This window comes from Chlorella variabilis (genome assembly GCF_000147415.1).
Source record: "Chlorella variabilis unplaced genomic scaffold CHLNCscaffold_38, whole genome shotgun sequence".
Lineage (NCBI taxonomy): Eukaryota > Viridiplantae > Chlorophyta > Trebouxiophyceae > Chlorellales > Chlorellaceae > Chlorella > Chlorella variabilis.
This window is the reverse complement of record NW_005435050.1, coordinates 203,701-215,282: the sequence shown is the minus strand read 5'-3', so window position 1 is coordinate 215,282 and position 11,582 is coordinate 203,701. Positions and strand designations below refer to the sequence as shown.

The window sequence follows — 11,582 nt, the reverse complement described above, 5'->3', positions numbered from 1 at the left end:
GGGCTCAGCTGTGCGCCAGCATACCCCAGCCCTTGGGACCCACCCGCTTGTAGGCCAAAGCGCCAGTGAGGTTGTCAAAGTGGTCATCTGACACCTTGCCAGCAAAGCTGGTTTTGGTGCTGGCGCCCAGCCGAGCCACCAGCTCCATGTGCGCCACTGCGAATGGGTGCAGAAACCCCGCATCGTGCAGCCAGCCTTTCAGCAGCTCCAGCAGCTGCAGGCCCTCTTCCTCGGGGCCGGCACCGCGCAGCTGTCCAAAATAGATGTGCTTGTGGGATTTCGCCTGCACGGCAGGTCACAGAATAAGTCAGCAAGCGGGGATCTTGCGTCGGCACATCCTGTACCCTGTACGACGTGCCTGCCAGCAGGCATCCTCGGGCGGCGGAACCAGCTTGGCTGCCAGCTTTCGCAGCTTGGTCTGTGTGTCTTCTGGCATGCCGGTGCCGGCCCACACTAGCCCCTTACGGCCCTTTGGCAACCCAGACTGCGGCATCAGCCCAGCGGGGATTTGCGCATTTGCCTCTGAAGGGACTGCAGCTGCCAGCTTGCGCATGATTGCTTCTGCATCGCGCAAGCTGGCAATCCTTTTGCATCCCGGCACTTGCCTCTAGCTCGTACTTGCGCAGCAATGCCAGCCGCTGGTGGGCCACTGCCGCCGCCGCCTCCGCCGCCGCCTTCCACGCTGCCCGCCGCTCCGCGTGCTTCCTCGCGGTGCGGTGGTGGTGGGAGGGCGGCAGCGGCTCCAGCTCCAAGCGTTGCACCTCGCTGCGCTGGCGCTTGGAGCGGCGGGGGCCATCCTCGCTGCCGCTGTCCAAGGCAGCCATCTTTAGCTGGCTGGCCGGCCGCACGGATTTGCTGCGCAGCAAATCGTGCGGCAGTTTTGCGATGGCTATTGCGTCGGCCGTAAACCGTAAAGTGCGGGCGTCCACCCGGCGTAGGCGAAAAAACTCGCGCCACGTCAACCCCCTATTTTTCACCCGCATCAAACCCCACACTCCACCCTCGCGTTCTCGAACCCAGCCCTCGAACCCCACACTCCACCCTCGCGTCAAGCTTACCCTCCCCTCTGTGCTCGCTGCGCCGCAGGTTTCTGACCGACTCGGGCATTGAGTTCCTGCGAGAGTTCCTGAACCTGCCCTCCGAGATTGTGCCTGCCACCCTCAAGAAGAGCACGCGGCCGCTGGAGCGCGACGGGGGCCGCCCGCCGCGCCGCGATGGCCCGCCGCGCCGCTTTGGCGGTGACCGCGAGGGCTACCGCTCCGAGAAGGCCGGCCCGGGCGCCCCTGGCGAGTATCGGCCTGAGTTCCGCGGGGGCTTTGGCCGGGGCTCTGCCCCGCAGTGAGCGCCTCTGGTTCTCTGGAGCGAGTTTTGGTTGGTAGCAGGCAACCCCACAACGTGCGCCCTGCACGTGTGGCTGAGGGAGAATGCAGTGCAGCAGGCAGAAGCTCATGTTTTGCAGGCATGCAGCAGCTGGCTGCATGGCAGCACTCTCCTGTAACATCCTCTATCCTCACGCGTTGAGGGACGCCACAGGGATGCAGTCGGAATGGACACAGCGCGAGCTCTATCTGCTGTGCAGCATTCCGCTTGCGGTACTACAGTGGGATTGTGGGGAAGGTCAGGGTACATGTGGAGAACTGTAGCACACATTGCAAAGAATCGAATGTGTGTTCGGCAGAAAGGGAGCTATCCCAGCAGGAGGGTATGAGCGAAGACACATGAGGTCACTCAGGGATCGCAAGGGCATTAACCAAAAAGAAAAAAATGTGGCAAGATGGAAGGACGACAGGGGTTTACCAGCACAACCGGTGCTGTTCTCAGATCCCGCTGCCTCCAAACTCGCCGTGCCACAGGCTGAACGACGGCTCATCCACCATGCTCAGCAGTTGCGGCTGGGGCTGGGATGGATTCGGCCGCTGCCGCTGAGGTGAGGGCGGCTGCTGTGCCTGCCAGGCTGTTGGCGGGGTGGTGGGCACAGCCACTGACAGCAGGTGCGGCGCATGCTGCTCTATCAGCTGCCGCGGCAGCATCACCCATGGCTGCTGGGCCTGTTGCTGCTGCGTCGGTTGTTGCTGCTGGTAGGGAGAGGATGCGGGAGGTGCCTGCGCCTGCATCTGTTGCTGCGCGGGCCGTGCCTCGACCTCCCGCTCCTGCGACGGCTGGGCATTCACATGAAGGCCCATGGTCGGCTGCTGCAGCTGGCGTGGTTGAGACAATGGCTGCCCCTGCATGGCCGCAAAGGTATCATCGAGCCAGGCGCCCATCATGGCATCGGGCGGCTGCATCTGCTGCTCCTGCGGCTGCAAGTCTGCTGATTCTGGCTTTGGCAACGACCCTGTGGGCTCGGGCGCAGCCAAGGGGCCAGTGACAGCGCTGGCTGCCTGCTTGTCCCGCCTGCAGAGCACAAGAAGGCAGAGAACAATTAAGTCAAGGCAGCCCTGCTGCTACCTTAATGACCTTGCGCCCTTTGGGCGCGAGCACACCGTGAAACCAGCAGCAGAAGCTGGCAGTGCCCGCGGCACATGCACACGCGACGATGCACCATCACCAACACACAAGCAGTGGACGGCATTGGGGCCCTCAGCAAGCCCGCACGGGCCCCATCCATCTCTCGCGTACATTTACCCATCTGCTCCACTTCCTGCTGACCACAACTGCCAGAAGCGCACTGCCCTTGCCCAGCTGCCCCACGGCTTCCCCTCACGCCTCAGGGCTCCACCCCACCTGCGCTGGTTGTGGCGTTCTAGCGCCTTGCGGCACGACCGCTTGCTACCCTCAAACTCCGTCAAAGGGTGGCCCTGCCCGCAGCGCTGGCAGAAGCGTGAGGGCACCCCTTTGACCATGTAGCTGTCTGCCTTCAGATGGTCCTGCAGCATGGCGTGGGACAAGGGCAGACACAGCTCGAGGAAACGTGCACGGGCAGACGTAGGGCGAACTGGCAAAAAGACGTGGTGCCCACAGGGATTGCATGGTTGCGACTGAAAAGCCTGCCCAACTGACCGGGCAGATGTGGTTGCGCTGCAGATAGAAGGACAGCGGCGCCAGGTCCACGGTGCAGCCGTCGCTTTGGCACGTGTGCTTCTTGAACACGCGGGGCCGGGGACCACGCCGACGCTTGCCATCAAGATTAGATTCCGAGGGCTGCTGGCTGCTGCCGGCCGGCACTGCCGTTAGCGCAGGCAGCACCAGCGGCGGGCCCGTGCCAGGCTGATGGTAGTTCCTAGGCGGCGCCATGTAGTGCTGCATGCCGCTGCCGTTGGGCGGCAGCTGCAGCATCATGGGCTGCGGCCCCCCCAGCTGCGCCGCAGCGCTGGGGTCCAGGGGCGGCAGGGGGGCGCTGCCCGATGCAGTCAATGGCCGCATGTAGGCCGGCATGGCGTGGTGCAGACTGTGGTGCGCGTGTACTTGCGCCCCCTGCTGCTGCCCCAGCGCTGCTTGCTGCTGATGCCCCAGCGCTGCGCCCAGCCCCGATCCCCCCGGGCCTGCTGGCGATGCTGCAGGCGGTGCTGACATCGGGGCGGAGCTCTGGGGGGCCCCTCCTGCTGTGCCGCTGCCAGTGCTGTCCTCCACGGGCGGCGGAGCAGCGGCCGGCGGCGGCGGCGGCGACGGCGCCAGCAGCAGTTCCATGTTGAAATCGCCCAGGAAGTCGTGGCCAGCTTCGAGACCATCTGCAGGCGTGCAGCGGCACGTGGGACGGCGAAAGCGAGGCTTGGATGGCTGGTCCAGCAAACGCCGCGCGCGGTGTTCCAGCCAATGTGCGCGGCGTCCTCCTGCGCGAATGGCACCCCTCCGACCCTCCACAGGACGGGTCCCCACCTTCGGAGGGTCTCAGCCTGCCCGCCGTGGGGCTGGAGGCCCAGCTGTTCAGCAGGGCCTCCAGGTTCTCGCCCATGCCGCCTGCTGCTGCTGTGCCCTGACCTTCAATGCCTGGGCAGTTCTGGGATGGGCTGGCCGGATTCGGTGGCATTTCTGCATGTGCCACGTCGACGAGTGAAGGCTGTGGCAGTTGTCATCATAATAGCCAAAACGCGACATGAGGTCGAGGCGCTGGAGGCCCAGGTCGGCCTGCACTGCGCAAGCCAAGGGGACCGGGCATGCAGGAGGAGGCGACGCGTGGTTAGAAGCAGCTGGGCGGGCTTAGATGATCGGGCGATGATGATGCAGCTGCTGCTGGCAACCCCACCCGCCGCGGCGTCGCCAAAGCGTCCGCGCCGCTGCCCCTCAGTGGCGACACCTGCGCCCGTCACGGCCACCGGCCAGTGCCAGGCGCACCTGCGGCGGCGGGCGCTGGGAGCAACCCTGGGGGCGGCCCTGGAGGTATGATGGGGCAGCAGCCCCAGCAGCGGGCACAGTGACGCCAGTTCTGTGGGCAGAGGTGGCTGCCCGTCTCCTGGAGGCAGCCCCTCTGGCGCCAAAGCCGCCACTGCATGGTTGTGTCGAGCTTGGCAGGAGTTGTCATTTACCAAACAGCCTTCAAATGCCATTTCAGTGCCTTTTGCACTGGGAGCAGCAGATCCAGCCAGCCGGCCTCATACCAGGATGAGGTGGCCACCTTGAGCATCATTACCCACAGCACCCGAGCGTTGGACGAGCAGCAACAGCAGCGGCAGCTGCAGCACACGAAAAAATTGTCACCTAGAAGACACATTTTTCTGCCATGCATCATGGGCGCGTGCGCTGCCCGCACGCTCCGTCAATGCTGCGTCCGGCAGCGTTTGCTGGCGGCAGCTTTGACACAGCAGGCAGCAGCCGCCAGATGCTTTCAGGAGGTGGTGCGCCTTGCAATCAGGTGGGCTGGAGCCACAAATGCGCTACGGGGCCGTTTTCACGCTTGCTTCCTCCACGGCAGGCTCGACCCTGCACACCACCAAATTGGAGCGCGTTGGCAACCTTGCCCAGGCAGCAAATGCACACAGTCCACAGCCATGCCTCACCTTCCAGAGTGACTGGCGGAGGCTCCTCCTGCACAATGGAACACAGATGGGAGGGATGCCAGGTGGGAATTGTGAGGCGGCACACCAATGGCACAGCCGCAATGCTCGGGCTAAGCTAGCCAGTCCCAGCTGTAGCAGCCACCCGATGGACGGATCGCACCTTGGCGGCACGGGTGAAATCACGCACGTACGGCTCCATCGCCGGCACACGACGCGCCTTTTCCGCCAATGCCAGCAGGAAGGGACGGACAAACAGGCGGTACACCATGGTGGCTCCCTGGAGGGCGAACGAGGCAGCATATCATGGCATCAATGCCAGGGAAAGAAGGGCGCCCCGATGATGTTTGAAGCGCGCCCAACCAACACTAAGCTCACCTTGAAATGAGGCATCGCCAGCCAGCCCAGCAGCATAACACGCAGCCATCGGTAGAGTGGCACCCTGCAGGGAGTAAGTGATCACAGTGTGAATGCAGAATTGCAGCACAAGGCGGGTGTTGGCCAGCAACTGCGCACAGATTGAGTACGGGTCCTGCCACAGTTTCGAGAAAGTTGATTGTTGCAAAGCAAATCCAGTACATCAGCCACTGCACTCAACACAAGGGCGTGTCAAGAGGATAAGAGGAGGCACACAGCCTGGTGTCAGCAGAAGAGAGACCAAGGCAGGGGCGACGGGTCCACCAGGGAGCAGCGGGCAATGCGTGCACGCACCTGCGTCTCCTGCTCCCTTTTCTTTTGTTCAAGGGCTCGCATGCTCTGGTAGATGGGGAAGAGCATGCCCAGGATGGGGGAGGCCAGTCTGCGTGCAGCAAGAATGAACAGGGCTTGGTCAACCTAGCGGCACCAGGCGGCAGGTGTAGGGCGGCAGGTGTAGGGCGGGTGCAAGTCTGGCATGTCGGCAGTAGGCGGGTAGCAGCGCCTGAAAAAAAACGGGGTTGAGCCCCGTAGGCGCGACACAGATGCCAAAGAGCGGGAAACACTCTGCACGTGGTTTTGGTTTTGGTTGGGCCCAAACCTGCGCACCCTGCGAAGTCATATCCAGGGATGAACTGCAGAACGCCAGAGAGCACACCCATCGTGTGTGTCAGTAATTAACAGCCATGATTTGGACGCTGCAATTGCACTCCAGGGAAAGGTTGCACTCCAGTTGTGCAGCAGAGCATTCAGGTGTTGCATCCACTCGCAGTGCTGCAACCTATAAATTGCAGGCCACAAATGCCTGCAGAGCCACGTCGCCCGCGGCGGCGGCGCCACATGAGTTGGCAGACAGCTGGCGGCAGGAGGTCAGAGTCAAGTTTCCTGACGGACGCAGCTGTGGGAGCAGGCATCGCCAGCAGATTGTCACCTCACACCACAGCATGTCCTCGTATGGTGCCGGACACCCTACACCGCAAATTGTGCTGTGTGTATGCCTTTATTCCACTGGCACGTTGTGTGCCACTTGCGCCTGGAACGAGCGCAATGCACATTCTTGTACTACATTACATCACAGGCCAAACAGCTGGTCATGCCGTGCGCCCAGCCATGCCCCGAGTCGGCTGCACAGACCTGCCGCCTCTGCCTTGTCAGTCAACGGGTCAAAAGCCATGTAGAGCTCCGTCTCGGCGCTCACTGCAGCACAGCGAGCGTAACAGCCACGTATTCTGATTGTGAGTTGGCTGCATCGAACAAGCTCTGCCATTGCATCCAGCAAAGCAGAAGAACTGCACAGCACCCACCTGCGCCCAGAATGACAAAGCGCGACCGCCTCTCAAAGCGTAGCAGCTGCAGAGGGCCAGCGGCGCCAGTACTGCTCTCAAACATGGACGCTCGCAGCTGGGAGTAGGCGACGATTATGGACTGCAGGGCGTTGTGCAGCCGTCAGACCAGGAACAGACAACCGGACAGTTAGAAACTGAGACGCGCAGTCTGGGAACTGGTAGTGGATGAGAGGAGAAGCCAGCAGCAGCATCTTCTCTACTTTTTCGCAGCTGCGCATGCGAAAAAAGCAAACTGCACCCCCTTGCATTACTGCTCATTTGCCCACCTGATGCAGCCCTCCTGCCACCAGCGGCAGGCTGAATGGGCTCATCACGTACTGCTGCCGCCCGCTGAGCTTGTAGACAAAGTGAAGCAGCGGGGTGAAGCCAAAGGGACCGCCACCCGCTGTGGCAGGCAAGTTCTGAGCAGCCAGAAGTGTCTTGCTGCTCCTGCTGCTTCGGCTGCCGCTATTGGTGCCCTGCTGCGTCACACCATCCTGCTCGGCGCATTGCACAACAGCCTGCAGCGTGCCCACCGCCTCCAACTGCTGCTGCAGGCGCTGGCGCGCCGCCGACAGCGCCGTGAAATCAGGCATGCCGCCACACAGCAGCACCACAGCAGTACAACTAGGTGCATCCAGGTAGTATATGTATGCATGGAGGTTGGCAGCTGCAGAGGGCAGGGACCCGGCAAGCACGCAGACCCAGTAACAATGCATCGCTGGCAAAGAGGAGCGACACTTTTTTAAGGGGGCCCTTTCCATCCTCCTACACAGCAGCGGCTGCATCTTGCTCACTGCATGCTATAGCTGCCAGCAGAAAGCAAAACCTGGGTTGTATCGTGGCAGGCATACGGGGGTCATGGCCTCGCCCGAGTGCCGGAACGACTGGTTGGCGCCCAGCAGGTTCAGTAGCAGCAGCACATCCCACTGCTGCATGGGTGCTACCCCCGCTGCCGGACACGCAGCACCCACTGCGCCGTGCGCAACCACCAGCCCGTGGACCGCATTGGTGGCCTGAACAGCATGAGAAGCGGAGGGAAGGATACATCAGCACAGCAGACTGGCACTACCGCACGACAAGGCAATACTCTGGTCTGAGCAGTGGCCCACCTTCAAAGCAGCTGCCAACGCAGTTACCAGCGCTTGCCGTACCCCACCCAACAGCGGCAGTGAGGGGTAGGCGCCCAGTAGAACCGCCGGCACGGCAGTGAAGGAATCGACTAATGCTGACAGCATGCCTTCAGAACCGCCTGCACACAGCACAGCGTGTTCCAACCAGTTGTTGCTGCACTCGCTAAGGCCCAGGTGGCCTGGAGCTCAATGAACAGGATGCCATAGGCATTACTTGCGGTGGATGGTTCACGTTCAGCTGAACATCACTGCCACTGCGCAACCTGCACACCCACCCAGCAGCTTGCGAGCATCATAGCCGGGGTTACGGGCAAACATGGCGCTCAACGCGGCGGCCGTCAGCAGCGACACAATCTGGCCATGCACCAGGATCAGCTGCACAGGGTGGGTTGGAAGCAGTAGGCCATAAAGCTCGCATAACGCAGCCACCCGGGTGGAGGGCCATGGCAAGCCTGTTACTAGAGTCGCGAGCAGCGCTTGACGCTGGGCTTCGGAAGCACCCAGCATGCATGCCCATGCCGGCTACACACCTGCATGCGCATCACTGCAGGTGGCTCTGCCAGGGCTGAAACCCCCACCAAGCACAGTGGCGGGCGCTCTAGGAACGCGAACACGTGTTGACCAGCCCTGCAGGGTGCACAGGTGAGAGTGAATGAGCAGGACAGGCTGGTCAGGTGTGGTAAGGACTTCGGGCTCCTGCATTCCAGCATGTCGGTCGATCCCCAATGATTGGAGCTCCTGTCGCCATCAGAGCCCCGGCATGTAATGGCAGCAGCCCTTGCGCAGGCGTACCTGACGTGCTTCAACGTGTGGCCCTTGCTGTGCGCCACCGACAGGATGGCCTCGGCAGTGGCCATCAACCCTGCCAAGCGCGACTCGTCTCCTCGGTAGCTGTAGATGGGCTTGCCAGCGGTGCTGAACACGAACACGTGCTTGGGCGAGGCGGTCAGACCCTCCACCTCCCTAGCAACCCCCGCTTGCTGGGTGCCCGTTGCCTGCTGAGCGCTGCGCAATGTGGCAGCCAGGTGCTGCGGCTGTACTGGCGGCACTGGCGGCTGCTGCTGCCCGATGGGTGGCTCATCCTGATCCTGCACGCACGCTTGTGGTGTGTGTGTTTGCAGCAGAGGCAGGAAAGCAGTCAACTTGTGATCAACTTGGCAAAATGGAGCAGGCTTGCAGCACTTGGGAGACCGCACTTGGTTGGCAAACAGGGCGGTGCCGCCGCCGCCATCGTCGCTGCGATCGCACACGCTGCTAACCGAGTCGGCGCTGCTGGCACCGGAAAGCTGGCGCTCCAGAGCGCACACTTGGAGCTCTGTGGCTTCTTCGCCTCCCGCTGTAGGCCCCGTCTGAAATTGCGTTGGAGAGTCCGTCTGCCCTGCCCCTCCCCGCTCCAGCACGTAGATGGGGGCCTCTAGGGCACTCGTTCCACGGTGAGGCGGCTCCATCCCCAGAGCCCGATCGGCAAGTTTGCGACTGCAAGAGGCTGGCGGGACCTCAGAGATGTAGGCTCAGCAATCGTGATAACGACCTGGGCCCGCCTTTGATGTAACGACGTGCCAGCGAGCGGAGTACACCCAGTGTTTCTGGCCCTCGTGGCAGCTTTGGCGATGGGCGGGCGATGAGGACTGCTGTCGCGTCCAAATTTCGCCAATCAGCTGGCGATGGCACATTGAGGATTGGCGAAATGCGGGGGAGCCACCCTTGCGCCTGGCACAGCGCAGCGGCCACATGCGGCGCCGCTGTTGCTTTGTCGGCACTTGCCTCCCTTTTGGGGGACTGGGGGCGAAGCCCCCAGCAAGCTGGCGCTTGTTTAACACTATGGAGTGAAGTTCCTGAGGAAAATTGGCCATTTCTCCTCAAAATATTGGCGATGTCAGTCATGGGGGCTGGCGACGCGCTGGCGATGTCGCCCCGCCGCCTGCCCTCATTTAGCCAGCCCTGGCTGGCGATGGCCTTCGGCCAATCGCCAGCCAGAGCCGTTTTTTGGCCCGATTTCGCCAGCATTTGGCGATTTCGCCAGCTTTCAGAAACACTGAGTACACCCATGGGGCGCTGCCACCTGGCTGCCCTGCGCGCAACTCACCTGAACAGCCAGAAAAACATCGCAATCAAACAGATCCGCAGCATACATGCACATGGTGGGCAGCAGCGATGTCGAGGAGCGCTTGAGAACAGAACTGGATGTCCAGGACCTGAAGGTTCAAGAACTCGCAGGGTAAGGGAGATGCTGAGCTGTGGAGAGCTGCGCCGAGCATGGCATGGGCAGACCCACCGGGCAGCGGTTGGCTGCGTGCCCTGGCGCCGGGCAAACGGGCGGCAGGCGGCAGCCTGCACAACGGGAGCTCCTGAGTGCACACCTATTCTGCCTGATCTGCCGCAGCTGCGGCACAAGTTTTGCATTGTACATTGTGAGCGAGAGCTTTGCGGGCAAGCGGCTGCTCGAGCGCCACAAGCTGGTCAATTTGGCGCTGGCACCGCTGATGCCCCACATTCACGCCCTCTCGATCAAGAAGGCCAAGACGCCAGAGGAGGAACAGGGCGCAGCGGAAAAGCAGAAGCCGCCATCGCAGCAGCAGGCAGCGGCAATGTGACTCGTCTCCAGCCGTCTGCTGTTCTGCTTGCTGTTCTGCTTCTGGACACTCTCTTCTCCCAGCTTCATGGGCCCTTAAACGCCACCCGCTCTCCGTGTGTTGCCTGCACGCATGCCCCATCAACAGGCTGGCAGTGCCAGGTGGAGCTCGGGAAGGCAAGCAGAGCACAGGGCGCGGGATCCTTCCGTACCCTCCGGGTCGAAGAAGAACGATTGACGCCCGCCGGCAAGATTCTGTAACAAAGGGCACAGCAAAGCAGGGTTGACGGGAGAGCCTACTTTTCCCAAGCAAGGATCACCTGGCGCTGAGCGGTGGCGCGCTTTGAACATTCAACGTGGTTCCGCAGGACAGCCTCGGAGTACAGCCTCGGACGCACAGCACCGGTGTCAAGGTTGGATGTGTCATATTATCTTGTTTTTATCGTTGAACCCTTGAATCACTTTGCGGCATGCAGGCCATGGCGCGCCAGCAGGCTGCCTCTGGGGCTGTGGCGAGGGGAGGGGAAGATGGTAACCCCTTTGCCACTCTCTCTGTATGGCGTGACAAGTTGCAGGCCGACCTCAGCGCGCTGGGGGTAGGCGGCCCAGACTTCAAGTTGAGGCTGTTGCTAGAGCAGGTCGGTGGGGACGGGGGTGGGGCTCGGGAGCTGCTTACTGCCTGCCACTAAAGCCAAGCCCTGCCTCACGACCCCTGCCATAGGGCAAGGACGTGGAGCAGGCAGGCACGTTGCAGCAGAGGCCAGGGTTGGTGGCCAGCAGGATGTCTCTCGCGAGGCGCCACCCTGCAACAGCTGGGAGTTTTGGTCCGCTCCTATTGCCTGCAGTGCTGGGGTGCCTCAAAGATGCGCTGTGGGATCTGCACGAGGGGGTGGTGTGGGGCTTGCTGGAGCCCGCATTTGAGCAGGGGCAGCAGAAGCAGCTGCTTAATGCTGCTGCAAACGAGCTTAACACAGACAAGCAGCTGGTTTTGCAGCTGGCCAGGGAGCACGGCCTCCTGGAGGAGTACGCAGCGCAGGTGCAGGTATGCTCTCAGGCAGCCACCCTCAGCTCATCCAGCCAGCCATGCCATGGCCGGCACCTGCACGGCTCTTAGAGGGACGAGATGCCTTGCTATGTGCTGCGCTGCAGAAGCCCGCGCACCACACCCTGGTCGACTATGATCGTGTCGCGGAACTGAGGTTTGCAA

General features: G+C 62.2%; 4 protein-coding genes across 4 annotated transcripts in view; 2 read left to right on the top strand and 2 right to left on the bottom strand.

Annotated features, from left to right (window-relative positions):
• The window catches only part of CHLNCDRAFT_12856 (hypothetical protein), a gene marked incomplete at both ends in the record, with an annotated part of 2,993 nt that extends 1,669 nt beyond the window's left edge, over positions 1 to 1,324 (top strand). The window contains one exon of the mRNA XM_005842907.1: positions 1,087 to 1,324. Within this exon, the coding sequence (XP_005842969.1) occupies positions 1,087 to 1,324 (238 nt within the window). The remainder of the gene's footprint in view (positions 1 to 1,086) is intronic.
• A 1,297-nt stretch (positions 1,325 to 2,621) lies between these two features.
• CHLNCDRAFT_37677 (hypothetical protein) lies at positions 2,622 to 3,923 on the bottom strand (the record flags this gene model as incomplete). The annotated part of the gene is made up of 3 exons (XM_005842876.1): positions 3,817 to 3,923; positions 3,001 to 3,668; positions 2,622 to 2,867 (listed from the first exon to the last, which is right to left on the bottom strand). Exons 1-3 carry the CDS (start codon positions 3,890 to 3,892, stop codon positions 2,622 to 2,624), a joined length of 990 nt encoding a protein of 329 aa, XP_005842938.1. The 5' UTR covers positions 3,893 to 3,923.
• Positions 3,924 to 4,243: 320 nt separating this feature from the next.
• On the bottom strand, positions 4,244 to 9,251 carry CHLNCDRAFT_141799 (hypothetical protein; the record flags this gene model as incomplete). The annotated part of the gene is made up of 15 exons (XM_005842875.1): positions 4,244 to 4,272; positions 4,935 to 4,962; positions 5,095 to 5,211; positions 5,643 to 5,730; positions 5,955 to 5,980; positions 6,145 to 6,230; positions 6,480 to 6,542; positions 6,650 to 6,770; positions 6,958 to 7,230; positions 7,525 to 7,686; positions 7,825 to 7,922; positions 8,079 to 8,178; positions 8,334 to 8,430; positions 8,596 to 8,891; positions 9,000 to 9,251. 15 exons carry the CDS (start codon positions 9,249 to 9,251, stop codon positions 4,244 to 4,246), a joined length of 1,836 nt encoding a protein of 611 aa, XP_005842937.1.
• Positions 9,252 to 9,941: 690 nt separating this feature from the next.
• CHLNCDRAFT_141798 (hypothetical protein) lies at positions 9,942 to 10,397 on the top strand (the record flags this gene model as incomplete). The annotated part of the gene is made up of 2 exons (XM_005842906.1): positions 9,942 to 10,021; positions 10,187 to 10,397. 2 exons carry the CDS (start codon positions 9,942 to 9,944, stop codon positions 10,395 to 10,397), a joined length of 291 nt encoding a protein of 96 aa, XP_005842968.1.
• Positions 10,398 to 11,582: the final 1,185 nt, after the last annotated feature.